At 42.8% G+C, this 16,933-nt stretch overlaps 1 protein-coding gene across 1 annotated transcript in view; it reads left to right on the top strand.

The window, feature by feature from the left end:
• Nucleotides 1-16,933, top strand: part of LOC140186416 (uncharacterized) — a 127,712-nt gene that overhangs the window by 65,962 nt on the left and 44,817 nt on the right. The window contains exons 11-17 of the mRNA XM_072240683.1: nucleotides 3,111-3,256; nucleotides 5,074-5,138; nucleotides 8,619-8,755; nucleotides 10,341-10,468; nucleotides 12,396-12,571; nucleotides 14,485-14,675; nucleotides 15,751-15,838. Coding sequence (XP_072096784.1) covers nucleotides 3,111-3,256; nucleotides 5,074-5,138; nucleotides 8,619-8,755; nucleotides 10,341-10,468; nucleotides 12,396-12,571; nucleotides 14,485-14,675; nucleotides 15,751-15,838 — 931 coding nt within the window. The remainder of the gene's footprint in view (nucleotides 1-3,110; nucleotides 3,257-5,073; nucleotides 5,139-8,618; nucleotides 8,756-10,340; nucleotides 10,469-12,395; nucleotides 12,572-14,484; nucleotides 14,676-15,750; nucleotides 15,839-16,933) is intronic.

Here is a 16,933-nt window from a genome sequence, read left to right as displayed (position 1 = left end):
GCATGACCTTGTCCAAGGTCTGAGTCAAAGAAAGAGTATTTCCACACTTTTTTAAGATGCTTCAGGCAAAAAATGATTTTAAGCTGCAGAGAACTGGGAGGAACAGTGAAAACAAAGGCAATGACTGTGATGTGGATGAGGTGAAGAGACTGAATGATATAAAAAGCCTTCATCCTCTCATAGACTGTACCAACATCTTTGGTCTCTGACTTTCAGTTGGTCTCCATCTTAACACAGTCATTGCATTTGTTTTTTCCTTCTGTCCTTTTTATCCTTGAACCTGAACTTTGAACTTGACCTGAAACATTAATTTTCTTTCTCCTTCCACAGATACTACCCGGGCTGCTAAGTATTTCCAACCTTTTTAGTGTGTGTTTGTATCCAAGCTATGTTGCAAGATGAAGTTGTTATGAAACCTAAAAGACTTTTACATAGATCATTTTGCAACCTCAGGATATCCCTCTGACTTGTGAAACAACACCTTAGAAAACTAGTCATCGTTGCAAAGTGGACAAACATGGCAGTCAATTGCAATATCACCCAGCTACTGGTTAGCAAAACTACAATTTAGTTCACTGTTAGTATTAGCAATGGAATTTGCTGCCCTCTGTAACGCTGTTGGAAACACCAATGGAACAGGAAATAGACTCATCTTGCATAAACTGAGAGTTGTGTATTTCCTTTGTGTGTTATTCTCATAGATATTGTGACAACGGGTGCGCTGTAGGGTCCATATTTCCACACAGATTCTGCCTACCATCGGAAGATGTAGATATTGAGGTGGAAAATTATTAGCTGCTATAGACAAAACTGCGGAACAGTTTTGTGTTGCCACTTTGCACACACACTTATGTGATATTTATTTTATTTTCTATCTTTCTCTTCCCATCACAATACTTTCTCTCATTTTCTGATAGTATATCCGTTCAGTCTGATTTGCACCTTCTCAATGGTCCTTTGCCCAAACAGCTATTCTTCAGATCTAAACCTAACCCAGATTTTTCACCCAGACAGCTATCTTACCCAACGCAAACAATGATGAGCTACACGTGCTTAGTTCAGTTTCCAGATGTGAATGATTCGGAATCCACGTCTGTTTGAGGACGTGTCGTATTTGTGGGGAGTAAGTTAAGACTTAAGGAACACACACCACCAATAACCTTGGGATGCCAAAGCACATTCAAGTAGGAATCGTTTCAGAAATTCATCTTGTTCATAAAATGTTACGCAGAAAACAAAATGCATATGTGAACTGGTTTTGAACAACAACTTTCATTTATATAGCACCTTTTAATGAAGCAAAGTATCCCATGATACTTCTCAGGAGCACTGTCAAATGAAGGCTGGACAATGTGAGAGACACTGAAATGTTTTCTTCACTTTGCCTGTGAAAGGTTTCTGAACAGCTCCTGAAGTAAAGTGGCTGTAGTGAGAGCGTCAATGTGAGGTGATGCCGGCTAAAAATAGCTGGTGAAAACTTGTATCTCTGACATCCATGATGGCCAATGCTTTCCACTGACCAAAGCGGAGTGTTGGCGAATAACTGAGGTGCTACAGAATGTACACACTCAATGTCAGTGTTGCCAGTTTTATGGGCGAATCCCCAAGCTAAGCACTTTACACAACCAACCATTTTCCCATCTCCAATATTTTTTGTTAACAAGTGGTCAAATGTGTAAGACAAATATGAAGACAGAGTAATTTCTAATTTAGCACATTCTCTACTTGCAGACACATTGAGTGAACCTTCTGTTCATGAAGACTCTGGGAAATTCCTGGAGGTTTGGCCATCCTGCTAGAGAGAGTCAAAGCACATTCAATCATTATACTTGCATTTTTCCTTGATTGAAGAATAGACAATGTTTACTGCTCCAGCACCTCAGAGCTACTCTGCCACTTGGAGGATGGTTGGTCCTAATCCGTACCCGCAGAGAGCTGGATTGAGTCTAACTCAGAATTCTTTGGAAAGAGGATGATTATCTCCTCCAGTATTATTCCACCAACCTGATCATTTTCAGTGAAGGTGACAATACAAAAAATGTTGAGGGGTGTGAGTGATGTCATCTGAATGAGTCGTCATCTTCGTCATCATTACATCATGTGGGTGATCATGATCTTGACCATGAGTGTCCTCAGCAATTTTTTCTACAGAAGTGGTTGCCGTTGCCTTCTTCTGGGCAGTGTCCTTACAAGACAGGTCAGCCCAGCCATTACCAATACCCTTCAGAGATTGGTGTCAGTGGTCACATAACTAGGACTTGTGATATTCATTAGCAGTTCATTCAGTCATCCACCACCTGCTCCCATGCCTTCACGTGACCCTGACCCTAAGCAGGGAGATAGGAATAGGTAGATGTCAAATGACCAAGGAATCATTCAACACCTGGGCCCATTCCAATCATGAAAGGCTTAACTTGTACCAGCAACAAGAAAGCTGCTGAATGTCTCAGGCAACTTCTGCACTGAACACAAGGAATCAGGTAATTTTTATGCATTTTCCATCAGCAAATTCAGGTCATGTGGCTACTTGATCATCTTATGGACTGCTCTAGTGATATTTACCAGATTGTCCCTGGGACTGTGCAATGTGATCTCGTGTTCAGTTTTCCCCTGAATTGAAGAGGGACCTTCTTAACAGTTTTCAATTGCAATGACTGCAAGTCCCACAATACCTTATACTGAGTTCATTGCTCTCCATTTTGCATGATAATACATTGGTAAATTGGGTTATTGTTGTCACATGTACCAAGGTGCAGTGGAAAAAATTGTCTTGCATACAGTTCATACAGATGAACTCACTACAACACAATGAGGTAGTACGAGGTAAAACAATAACAGAATGCAGAACAAAGTGTTACAGTAATATGTGACCATTTTGTCATATAATAGTTAACTATTACATTATGTGTAACTGTGTCTGCCTTGGTCTGGTCTAACATACTGACAGGAGTTAATCAGACTTGGATGGGAAGCGATTTACCTTGAGCTTAATAACCAGCTTGGACCAATTGGGCGCAGTGTTCTATTTCTCTGTGTTTAATTTTGGTGTAATTCTCTTTTAAAGAAGGAGAAAGCCTTGACTATGAACAATTCTTTGTTCCCCAACTTAGAGGATCTTGGGAAACAGGCAACATGCAAGATGGCAACAAGCCCTTGATCGAAAACAGCCAGAGACTGAGCTCACCTTGGTCACCATCCAGGACCATGCCCAGCTCGTCCTCGAGAGACGAGGAGTCCGTCACCGTGAAGGATTGTGGTGGGTACCTCTGGCACCATGGCCCTTGTGGGTGGAGGAGATCTGTGGTTAAAGCCACCATCAGAATCTGTTGAGAATCCTTGTCACTTTTATCTGAACCCTGTAGTGGATAAGAGTGGAGCGTCTGTGCAGTTATGGGAAGTAGAGACCATAGGTTCATTAACTCTGAGATATACTTATTCTTTAACTTCAGTCACATATAAGTACATCATCATTATGATCATGTCCTGTGTCGTATGACGTAGGTGATCATGGTCTTTGACCATGATTGCTCTTGACAAGTTTTTCTATAGAAATGGTTTGCCATTACCCTCTTCTGGGCAGTGTCTTTACAAGTTGGGTGACTCCAGCCATTATCAATACTCTTCAGAGATTGCCAACCTGGTGTCAGTGGTCGCATAACCAGGACTTGTGATATGCACCAGCTGCTCATACGACCATCCACCGCCTGCTCCAATGACTTCACATGACCCTGATCCAGGTGGAAGGGTGCTACACCTTACCCAAGGGTGACCTACAGGCTTTGGTAGAGATTTATCTCCACCCCGCCACCCATACATAGAAGTACAGCATTGTAAGCAATGGCATCTTGTCCATATTAACATGGGTATACATGAATTCAATTGCTTTCATCAGAGGGTCGTTCAACTTTGACAACCCACTGAGTGGAATTTTATCAACACCCATCAAAGTTGCTGGTGAACGCAGCAGGCCAGGCTGCATCTCTAGGAAGAGGTACAGTCGACGTTTCGGGCCCAGACACTTCATCAGGAATTTTATAGTATTTTTTGTAAAAATTTTGCTTATGACATAAAGTGCCAGCCATGCATAATCAGTTCCCTGAAGATGAGGTTGGGGAGCTGGCAGAGAGGAATTTTAATCTACATCAAAGTTTCGTCAGAACAAAGGCAAATGGATCTAAAGCATACTTGCCTTTCAGAGAAGCTGCACAGCAAAAGCCCTTCAGGCTTCAAGTTCTCTTTTATCTTCATGAATAAACTCCCTCTGCCATATTCTCTTTTCTTTTACATAAGGCACTAACACGTGTTCTGCTACAGATGGATGTTTTGCATAAGGGGCCTTTGTAATGTATAGGTCTTCTCTTTTTGTGTTATTAGATACTGACAATAAAGCTACCCTAGATCTCTATGCAACACACCTATTGTAAAGTCACCCAACTGCGGGGAAAACGATCCTGTTTTAGAAAGACTATACTCAAGCACTTGGGTGGCAAGCTGGAGATACGTCTCTACCAAAGGAGATGTAAGGCTCTCCTTCCCTCTGCTAGCTTGCAGATCATCCTTGGGCAAGGCATAGCACCTGCTTAGCTCCCCCGTGAAGGATGACGTGAAGCCAGGCAGGCAATCTCTGAAGAGTATTGATAATGGCTGGAGTCACCTGTCTTGCAAAGACACTGCCCAGAAGACTATGATCACTGACATCATACAACACGGACATAACGAATGATACTTCAGAACAAAGCTTGCTGAAATCCCATTTGCACTCTTGTGTGGATGAGAAAGGTGCCATGAAAATATTTTTAGAAGTACTGTGATGCCTAACAATACTCATTCCTTATTCAATATTAACAAAGCCAGAAAATTTGTTCACTAACTGTGGTTTTATGGGGACTTGCTGTGTAGACTGGCTGAGATTAAAGTTTTAAACTTCTAAGGTACTGCACTGTGTGTCAAGCACCATATGAGGGGCTGGAACTGCTGAAGGCTTTCTGCAAGTACAAACTCCATCACTGTTTTGTGTTAAACTTCACAACTTTAATCTTGCTCTTAACAGTCCATTATTCTGTAATTTGGCAGGTATCACTGAACGCAGCTGTTATTACTTGAGCTCTCAGTCCCACAGAAACTCTCACAGTGGGAAGGTAAGACTTACCTCATTCATGGCTCCATCACTACAACTTCGATATTAAGAGTGGTTTTCCGTTTGTTTTCTCCTCAACCCTTTGAAGATTTGACTGTTGTCTTACTAATAGACACCCATGTTACTGCTCAGCAAAATGGCAACATTGCTGCTTCTTTATTGCCACACTCTAGATCAGGGGATCCAACCTGGGGTCCATGAACCCCTTAATGGTGTTGGTCCATGGCAGGTTGGGAACCCCTGCTCTAGATACTGCGCGTGCCCTCATCCCAAGGTGTACGTTCCACCTCACACAGAGTTCGTGAAAGGGAAAAGTGTATTTTCAACTCCTCCATTAACCACGACAACAATGCAATGACACTATGCCACATCATTGAACCCACGGCTTCTCCCAGAAATCACTAAAGTCTCTGTCAAAATACTCCCAGGTCAAAAACCCACTCAGGATGAAACTGGGGCTGTCCGGAGTATCCGATGCAAGATCAGTAGGAACTGTCCCCGTGATAGAAGCTTGTATCATTGACACCCAAAAATTGTTGTTTTTTTAAAAAATTTGATCCACTGCAAAGGCTGCTCGGGAGACTATTTCTTTCCTTCCTATGTCAACAGCCTTGCTGGATGCTTGAATTTCCTTAGTGAAGGTGAGGTAAATACTAGCACATGGTTTACAGTTAGTGCTGTACCCAGCTATCCTCTAACTCCCAAGAAAACTTGATTGCACCTGTTTGGCTTTGGCTGTGAAGTGAAGGGCTGTCAGGAACCCAAGTAATTGATGGGATGTAAGCGGCATCTCAGAGGACTGAGAAATAAATAACACAAGGAGAGGGAATCAGAGGATGCAGTAGAGGAACTCTGTTTAAAGTCAGGGGCACTGAGAGTAGGAAAGAGAGGTTGGACTGTGAGAGAAAAAGAAAAATGGAAAAGTAAAACAAAATATAATTAGCCAAGTTGACTGGTAATTGACATGATCCTTCTGTGCCAGGAGCCAGATATGTTTCGACAGATTCCTCGATGTAATTCCTCACGGTTCAAAACAAAACACATGGTCAACCAACAAAGGCAGAGAAACTACCTATTAAATATTGCCAGTTTCTTGTATCCTTTTGAATTTCTTTATCCTGACCTTCCGATTTGTTCAGCAAAAATGCTGCAGATGCTGAAAATCTGAAGTAACAACAGAAAATGCTGGAAGTACTCAAGAGACAGGCAGCATCTGTGGAGAGGGAAATTAATTTAACATTACGGTTCAGTTAGTTTTCAACTGAAATGGAAAAAGTTTGAAATGTGAAGACAAAATAAGGGTGTTGACCCCACACCTCAGCTGCCCCTTTCCTTTCATGAATGCTGCCTGACCTGTTGAGTTCCTTTAACAGTTTAGTTTTCACTCTGGATTCCAGTATCTGCAGAATTTTGTGTCTCCAATGCAATGCCTGTATTAGAGTGGTGAGCAAGCAGTCTTCAATCATGAAAATGGGAGCAGTCTGACTGAGAGAGGGTAGAGACTGATGGTTGACTAGAGTTGATCTGTATTTGTATAAATAGGAAATTAAGGAGAACAGGGGTAGAGAAAAAACACAATGCTAGAATAGTGAAATAGAAAATGTTGCTAGAAATATGAAACCAAACAGTCTGCTCCCGTGGAGGGAGAAGAATGGAGTCAATGTAATAGATTGACGAGCTTTCATCAGAACCAAACTCCCAGACAGTTACTGATCTTCTCCATATAATAACCATATAACAATTACAGCACGGAAACAGGCCATCTCAGCCCTTCTAGTCCGTGCCAAACTCTTACTCTCACCTAGTCCCACCGACCTGCACTCGGCCCATAACCCTCCATTCCTTTCCTGTCCATATATCTATCCAATTTAACTTTAAATGACAATATCGAACCTGCCTCAACCACTTCTGCTGGAAGCTCGTTCCACACAGCTACCACTCTCTGAGTAAAGAAGTTCCCTCTCATGTTGCTCCTAAACTTTTGCCCTTTAACTCTCAACTCATGTCCTTTTGTTTGAATCTCCCCCACTCTCAATGGCAAAAGCCTATCCATGTCAACTCTATCCCCCTCATAATTTTAAATACCTCTATCAAGTCCCCCCTCAATCTTCTACACTCCAAAGAATGAAGACCCAACTTGTTCAATCTTTCTCTGTAACTTAGGAGATGAAACCCAGGCAACATTCTAGTAAATCTTCTCTGTACTCTCTCAATTTTATTGAGATCTTTCCTATAATTCGGTGACCAGAACTGTACAAAATACTCCAAATTTGGCCTTACCAATGCCTTATACAATTTCAACATTACATCCCAACACCTATACTCAATGCTCTGATTTATAAAGGCCAGCATACCAAAAGCTTTCTTCACCACCCTATCCACATGAGATTCCACCCTCAGGGAAATATACACCATTATTCTTAGTTCCCTCTGTTCTACAGCATTCTTCAATGCCCTGCCATTTACCATGTATGTCCTATTTTGATTAGTCCTACCAAAATGTAGCACCTCACATTTGTCAGCATTAAACTCCATCTGCCATCTTTCAGCCCACTCTTCTAACTGGCCTAAATCTCTCTGCAAGCTTTGAAAACCCACTTCATTATCCACGACTCCACCTATCTTAGTGTCATCTGCATACTTACTCATCCAATTTACCGCCCCATCATCCAGATCATTAATATATATGACAAACATGTTCGTTGACCATGCTGATCTTCCTTCCACAGAAACACCCACTCTGTGTCTCCCTCCGCCTCCCTACTCCACCACAGATATTCCCTTTCTTCTCACAATCTTCACTGCAGCATAAAACATGATTGATTTCTGAAGGAAGGACATAAACCTGAAGTAACTCGATATGTACTGCCTGACCTGCTGACAATGGCACGTCGGCCTTGGTTGCAAATGGCTAGACTTTAGAAAGGGATGAGTATTATTGCAGTCATACAGGGTGTTGTTGAGGTCACACATGGAACACTGTGCTGTTTTCATTCCAGCAGATAAGAAAGGATATCCCACGTTGAAGGCAGTCCTGCAGAGATTAACCAGGCTTGTTCCTGGGAGGAGAGAGTCAGCCTATCACAAGTGGCTAAAGAAGTTTGGACTGTATTATTTGGGGTTTAGAATGGGTGAAATTTTTTGAACATACAAGATCCTAAGAGGGTGGATGGATCTTCAGATGTTTCTCCTACAATCTTGAACAAGGGACCATAGCTACAAGTAAATGGAATGGTCAGTTACTGAGGTGTGTAGGAATTTCTTCTTGCAGACAATGGGTGAATCTTTGGAATTCTCTGTCTTGGGTTGAGGGTGGTGGTTTCTGGAGGTGAGATCATTAGAAATATTTAAGGAGAAGGTAGAATTTTTTTTTTGAAATTTGAAGAAGCTTTCTCAGTTTGAAGACACTGTATAAATACAGTTATTACTGCACTAGTCACACGTAAGTGAATGGAGCCAAATGTGATGTTTTCCTTTTCAGCCTTTCAGTGATTCCAAGACTGCAATCAATCCCAGGAAAGTGACCACAAATGAGATGGTGAAGAGAAAGGAGGACCCAGTGACCCAGAGGCTAGCCGAACTGATGAAGCAACTCCAAGAGGAAACTGAGGAGTTAAGGTAAAAGAACAGGTTCTGGTTTGGGGTAGGGACCTAGCTCCTTACTTTCCTCTGTATCCCCCATTTTGTTTTGAAAGTATTGGCCAGTGGTAGCCATGTCTCAGTTTTGAGGTTCTGGGACACACTGAGCTGGGAGCTGGCCTGGGGATTACTTTAAATTCCTTGTTGGAACTATGTCCAATGCTTGTTTTACATTCTTTCAGCCTTCATGGTGCTTTATTAGTTGGGTAAAATACCACCGTTCCGTACAGTCCTGAAAATACCTCACCAGAGAAATGGTTTCATGTGCCCTCTGCTCTCACTCCCAACTGGTGAATCCAGTGGAATTCATTCTTAAAGCTCAGGGTAAAGGTTATACTTGATTCCTATCACCAATATTGATTCCATGGATTAGTTTTGAATTTCCCTCTCCTCTTCTCTCACCACGTATAACTTGGGCACGCTCCCACTGGGTTGGCGAAGACTGAGAAGAGAAAAGGTTACTGTTTTGAGGAACCCAGTAGCTGGGCCCATTGTGCTCATGGTTGTGAAAGTCCTAGTGACAGAACAGTTTTACTGGAAAGATTTCAGTGATAAAAAAGGATTTCAGTCTGAAAGTTAGACAGAAGAAGCTGGGATTCTTCTCTTTAGGGCAAGTAAGGTTGAGAGGAGACTTGATGGAGGTATGTAAGAACCTAACTGGTTCCAAATGTTTCTATTATTAATTAACCTCATCTACCATATGTACATTAAAATATACAGTGCTGATTGTGACAAGAATGTGCTGGGGGCAGTCTGTAACTTTCACCATGTTTCGGGTGCCAAAGTAGGATACCTACAACCCGCTGACCCTAACTTATACATCTTTGGACTGTGGGAGTAAACTGGAGCACCTGGAGGAAACCCACATGGTCACAGGCAGAAAGTACAAACTCCTTATGGACAGCGGCAGGTATTGAATCCCAATCTTACAGCTGGTGTTGTAAAGCGTTACGCTAATCACTACGCCACCATGCTGCCCCCCACGTGCTACCGTGTCTCATGTCTGGTTCCTAATAAGCTGTTCCCCTGAGCAGATTGTTGCAGGACCAAGACGTACTGACTCACAGGTAAGGGCAAGCAGTTGGGTTAGATAAAAAGGCTTTATGCAGGTTAAGGGTGACCTGAAAATTACTCCCTTATATGGACAATGGAGACAAGATCAGTCAAGGCTTTCGGATTTCTAAGGAGGTGCCCTTATATCTCTTTTCCCATGCCAACTTCCAGCAATGTTGAAGTCATTGGTTACATCCATCATTTCTCATTTGATTACTGGCCCCGCAAATAATGGAGAGCACTCTTCCTTTTGGTTAATAAGAAACCCTCGACAAAGCTATCACATTCTTTTCACCAATCTCGCAGTGGATGGTGGGAGTCTGGTGTGGGTTTCAGGGGTAGTACGGGATTTATCTTGTAAATAAAACTGAATGACATAGGATGGTGAGGGAGCAACAACTAAAATGAGCCGGAAGCCAGAATATGTTCTGCTTCTGCTGGTCCTTGATAATGAGAGAAGATCTATGCAGAATTTTGCTTTCTTTGTCCTTCACGCCAATCTCCTCTGCAGGATGAAAACACCCCTGAAAGGAGACTCTGTTTTGGAGGTGAAGAGGTCCTTGATGTCCCCTGACTCCACTGAATATCTGAAGAGCAGCAGGAGCAGGACAGGTGCAGAGATCTCAGTGGATGGGAACGGTACGAGCTATACTCATCCTTTCGTTTATCTGGGGATACAGCAGATATATGCCTGTTATATTCTCAACTATACCCATCGACCAATTAACCTATTAACTTGTACATATTTGGAATATGTGAGGAAACCCCCACAGTCACAGGGAGAATGTACAAAGTCCTCACAGGCAGCAGTAGAATAGAGCCTGGATTTCTGCTGCTGTAATAGTGTTACACTAAATGTTCTGCCATAGAGCGGAGTTGGTTCTTCCTGATCATGGTCTGCTGATTAGCCTGGGTGACTATGGTGGCAAGAGGAGTGAGATGGGAAGGGTGCTGCTGGTGGGTTATCAGGATGGTTGATAGCCTGGCGGGTCTCAGTGGGTTGAAGGACTTATTTCTGTGCTCTATGAATATATAACTAATGTCCCCGTCCTTAACTTTCATTTTGCTCTTACCATGGCCATCTGAATGGTCACATGATGCCATTATACTGGAATTGTTCACTATTTAATCTTCCTCAATTAGACTACAGCAGTTCCAACCATGACTGAGGGAGTACCACAGGGCTGGAGAGCTTTGTGAACCATTGGCCCAGAGTCACCATTGGCCAGGAATGCCTTAAATACATTGCCTTTTGGTGCAAGTCATGCCATAAACTAAAAATCATTTTGTTTCCCAAAATTGTTTAAGAGGCATCTTATCAAATTTACATTCGTTTGAATCAACTCCTTCCATGAGAGTGAAACTTTTAAGTTGTGACTTTAGACCATGAGACATAGGGCATTTGGCACACTGAGTCTACTCTGCCAGTCAATCATGGCTAACTTATTATTCCTCCCTGCTCCATTCTACTGCCATCTCCCTGTAACCTTTGATGCCCTTAGTACGATGGAAGTTATGAAACTCCAACCCTGCGAGTTTGGACCATACATTAACCACTAAATCACTAAAATTTTATTCCTGCTCGTTAGAGTTGATTCTGTCTCCTTCAAGCAGATCATCTTGTTCTAGACAATGTGAAGAAGCTCTGCAGGGCTCATTTCTAGTTAAGTCAGTCAATTTGGTGACATTATGTCCACATCTGATGCATTAGTTCAGATCAAATATTAGCACTAACATGATAGATTCAGTTTGCCCTAAGTGATCATCAAATCCCACTCAGATGAAGCCACACTCAGGTTGGAGGAACAACACCTTCTGTTCTGTCTGGGTAGCCTCCAACCTGATGGCATGAACATTGACTTTTCAAACTTCCGCTAATGCCCCACCTCCCCCTCGTATCCCATCCATTATTTATTTATATACACACATTCTTTTTCTCTCTCTCCTTTTTCTCCCTCTGTCCCTCTCACTATACCCCTTGCCCATCCTCTGGTTTCCCCCCCCCCTCTTTCTTTCTCCCTAGGCCTCCTGTCCCATGATCCTCTCATATCCCTTTTGCCAATCACCTGTCCAGCTCTTGGTTCCATCCCTCCCTCTCCTGTCTTCCCCTATCATTTCGGATCTCCCCCTCCCCCTCCCACTTTCAAATCTCTTACTAGCTCTTCTTTCAGTTAGTCCTGATGAAGGGTCTCGGCCTGAAACGTCGACTGTACCTCTTCCTAGAGATGCTGCCTGGCCTGCTGCGTTCACCACCAACTTTGATGTGTGTTGCTTGAAATTCCAGTATCTGCAGATTTCTTCGTGTTTGCGTATCAAATCCCACTCTTCACTTGCAGTGTCTAAAGTGTTTTAATTTCGGATATGTCCTCCTATCTCAAAGAGTACTCAGGAGGCCCAGCTGACTCACTGCCCAGGAATGCCTCTCTCCCATGTGACTGTTAATTTGGATATTTCTACCGCAAGCTGACGTTATCTGAGTTTGGATTGAAGCCACCTCTGGACAAGTAGAACATCCTGACAGGAAACTGCATCTGTGTTGTTTACTCAATTGTTGAATCTGTTTCAGGAACCGCTCGCACCTCTGTCACCCATGCATCACTGATGAAGGATAAACTAATGGAGCAATCCCTCTGGTCCCTGTTGCCTTCTGAGAGCCATTATAGGCAGACAATGGAAAGAATTAAGAACTTCCATTCAAGGGACGGCAGTGTACCACACACACCAAGCATTTCCTTTAACAAGGTACAGCCAGTGTGATGATATTGAGTTTGCTGTCTGTAAGCTCTAAACTGAAAAGAGGACTTAGCATACCTTGACTTGAGGGAGATTATACTGCATCAGCCCGCACTTCAAGGACTAATTTACTTCATTGCTTTGTCTCCATAGCTCAGTTTAGTTATCCACAATCACTATTTGAGTAGTGGGGACGCCCTTCCTTCTAAGGAGGAAATGCTTCCAGCTCACAAAGTAGTTTAAAGCAACATACACAACATGTTGGAGAACCTCAGTAGGTCAGGCAGTATCTATGGAAATAAATAAACACTTGACTTTTTAGGCCAAGACCCTTCATCCCTGATCATCCATTTCAGCCTGAAACATTGACTGTTTATTCACTTCCATGGAAGCTGCCTGACCTGCTGAGTTCCTCCACCATTTTGTGTGTGTGTTGCTCTGGATTTCCAGCACCTGCAGAATCTCCTGTATTTAAAGTAGTTTAACATTGTTTATTTTATATTTGGTGATACACATTTAATTTAAATAAATAATTCTTGACATAGACTCGAAACTTACAGGATTACAAGCTTATAAATGATCCCCAACTTACGAAAGATTTCAAAACGGCAAATGATTTTCAAACACAGGTACAATCCTTTCAAACTAAATCGACATACCAATGAGTTCAGACAATTGAGTCATCTGCGCAGCAACTGAAGGCCGAGGAATGAACTTTAGATATATTTTTGTGCACTGCATCTTTGACATTCTTAACAATCCTGACTGCTTTCTAACATTTATACTGACTTGCTATTGGTTAACGTCATCTGCGTGGGATACATTTAGTTCCACTCATCAGGCTAGGTGAATGCAATGTTTGATTAGGTCAACATGGACCCCATTTTGTTTCTTGATTAAATCGTGCGCTAATGAGAAGCTCCTTTTCTGTTGTTTACGACAGAGATTGAGCAAGGAATATTTGTCATTAGTTTACGAGTCAAAAACAACTCTTTGACCCTTGAATGGATCATGCTGCCATACTAGAAAGCGAAGGTTAGCAACAGGCACCTTGGGCCCTGGAAAGTAAATATCCATCACACCGGTAGGAACAGAATCAATGGTATTGAAAATTTGTCAGTTTTAGGTGACTTGGAATGGCTTATCTACTTAAAAACAGGATATAAATACAAGATGTTGTCAGCCTTGTGTTTTTAAAGTGCTAATAACTTCACGATTTTTAATTATAAGCTGAGAGGGCTAGGAAGATTGCAAAGGAGGGCATGGCTCTGCAGAATGATGTGTAGTTATAGCTAAGAATTGCAGGCTTTCACATTCTGCCCAAAGAGGGTATTTGCTCTGACACAGGGAGTGTTGAGGAGAAATCTAAACAATGTCTTCAATGGAGGATGAATAGTGGAATGGTGCTCTGATTGATTGGTGTCAGGGGCACCAGCTGAGTGCTAAGTTTAACAGGAGCTGTCTTTATTTACATGGATGTTTAGAGCATTGAATCTTTCACCACATGGATGACTGAGTGTAAAAAAAAACAATTTGATAAATGTTTAAGAAGGAATTCTGCAAACATTTAGGAAAGCCAATGAGATTGAAGCAGGTAGCTCTATTTGCACAACTGGTGTCCGTGTAGTTCTGACTGATTGGCTGAAAGGTTTCCCACTGTTGGAACTTTTTCATTCACCAAGGGTTTTCTTTTAGCTCACTCTCATAATTTGTTGACAGCATCTCTGTGATGTGCCTTCAGAACTTTCCGCCCATTAAAATTGGTATACAAATTCCATGTTGGTGTTGTGCTTTTTAAAACAACAGCGCTATCCTGTAAGTGAAACTGTCATTGGATTAGCATTTCTCTTGACTACGTGCTTCATAGACTGGGAGCCTTGGTAATCGAGGGTTTCTTATTTCCATTTATATTTTTGTTGCAGTGGGGGGAAACGGGAAGGCCCATCTTTGGGAACCACGATGCATTCAGCCGTTTTACCCTCGAGATGGCCCACCAGTACCTGAAGGAAGAGGATCTTCGAGCCAGACACCAGGCAGCTTTGTTCCGACTGAGGGAGAAGGCACTCAAGGAGAAGACCAGGGCTGAGCTGGCCTGGCTGGAGCATCTGAAAACGTGAGCCCCTCTTTCTCAGACATGCTTTGCAGAGTGAGTATGGAACAATGTTCAGGAACAGGAGATGATGATCTGCCCCTTGAGAGGGGCAGGTGATTGAACAGGGGGTAGTGACTGTAGGGGCATGATCCTGCACCTTGCATGGGGCCAGACTGATTTGTCTGCAGTCCAGCGGGAAGAAGAAATCATTGCAACATTCTGTGTCAGAGGCTGTCAGAGACTGGAGCCCAATAGAGGTTCATGGAACCATTAGGGTATAATGCAGACAGGATTGTATCTAATAACGTGGCCACAGGAATGGAGTGCAGTGTGGTCTTCTGCTGCTGTAGCCCATCCACTTCAAGGTTCAACATGTTGTGTGTTCAGATATGCTCCTCTGCCCATCACTGTTGTAACACATGGCTATTTAAGTTACTTTTGCCTTCCTATCACCTTGAACCATTCTCCTTTGACCTCTCTCAGTAACAAGGTGTTTTCATCATAGAATTGACATTCATTGGATGTTTTTTGTTCTTTGCACCATTCTCTGTAAACTCTAGAGACTGCTCTGCATGCAAATCCCAGTAGATCAGCAATTTCTGAGATATTCAAATCACCCTGTCTGGCACCAACAATCATTCGGTGGTCCCCAACCACCGGGTCGCGGACCGGTACCAGGCTGCAAGGAAACGATCTGATTTGGCGATATGAAATGATATTTCCTCACTCCCTGTCATGCACTGTTGAACTTGAACCCCCCCCATCCCCCGTCGGCCGGTCCTCAAGAATATTGTCAATATTAAACCAGTCCACGGTGCAAAAAAGGTTGGGGATGCCTGGTCAATGTCACTTAGATCACATTTCTTACCCATTCTAATGTTTGGTCTGAACAACAACTGAACCTCTTGACCATGCCTGCATGCTTTTAAGCATTGAGTTTCTGGTACATGATTGGCTGATTAGATAATTGCATTAACGAGCCGGTGCACAAGTGCACCCAGTAAAGTCGCCGGAGAGTATTCTGTGATATGGGTGCAGATTATGGTATGAACTAAACGTGCTTCACCTGTGTTCATTGAAATGATTAATTCCACAGACATCTCCAGGACAAAGGGCAAGATGACAAAAGGCCTGTCATTGTCAGGAAGCAGCGGGAGGTTCTGCTGAAGCTACAAAAGGAAAAGGTGAGGAACATTGAAGTCCACTCCCTGTCCACAACCTTCAAACACATTTCATCCACATTTCATCACCTCCCTTTACCCCTCACTCTGTGACTCCATTAACCATCCGCTTTTCCTGTACCCATTTAATTCCACGCCCCAATTGCTCTTCTTGTCCCTTTAAACTCTTCACCCCTTTCTTATTCATTTCATTTACTTTTCTTCCCCTCTGCTATTGATCCACACCCTCAGCTTTCTTGTCCCTTTCACCCCCCTCCCCATTGCCCCACCACCTTTAATGTTCACTTCCATGCTCCTTTCACCCTCACTCATTACATTCCCCTTTTTCCGACATATTTCTTCCACCATATACCTATTGTCTCAAATGCTCTTGCATTTTCTCCCCTCGCTTTTTACTCCATCTCCTTTCCTCTCCCTTTCTGCTTTTCCACTTTTTCCCCCTTTTCTTCTCCCTTGCAACTTGTCTTTCCTCCTCTTTCCCCCGTTCTTCCTTGAACCCCTTGGCTCATCTCATCATCCTTTCCAGCCTCTTGTCCCATTCATCACCATTCTGTTCTTTTATTTCCCCTGACACCCTGACAATCTTCATGGCTTCCCAAGACTTCCCTTCACCTTGCACAAAGCTGAGGTCAGTTCAGTCAGAATTCCTGCTTCCTTCTCAGCACTGACAATATTAATCGATCTGAGTGGTTGTAGATTTTGTTTTTACCGAAATGGGATAATTGATGGAGCTCCCAAATTCTGTGGCAGCTCCCAGAACCAATGGCATGATGATGATACTGAATTTTGCATTGCATCGTTGAATGGCTGGTCTGTGTCTATAACTGAGGAGTTCACTCCATCCATGTCAATTTAGGATGAGAAACCACTGCAGAAAGTTGCAATTCTTTGGCACTAGGTATGTTGAGATTAATTATAACATTTGGATCTTCACTAGATTAATATCCTATGATATAATTGGTATCTGTGCACACAAAACACAGTTGGAGACATTGACGAGTGCCTGAGTTTTACTATTTGGAAGCAGAAGGAGATGGCAGCAAGCATAGGCTGTGGGCCTCTCAAGCCGGCCCTACCATTCAAAGTGATCGTGGTTTA

Source organism: Mobula birostris, chromosome 22 (assembly GCF_030028105.1).
Source record: "Mobula birostris isolate sMobBir1 chromosome 22, sMobBir1.hap1, whole genome shotgun sequence".
Lineage (NCBI taxonomy): Eukaryota > Metazoa > Chordata > Chondrichthyes > Myliobatiformes > Myliobatidae > Mobula > Mobula birostris.
The sequence above is the reverse complement of the archived record's forward strand: the minus strand, read 5'-3'. Positions and strand labels throughout refer to the sequence as shown.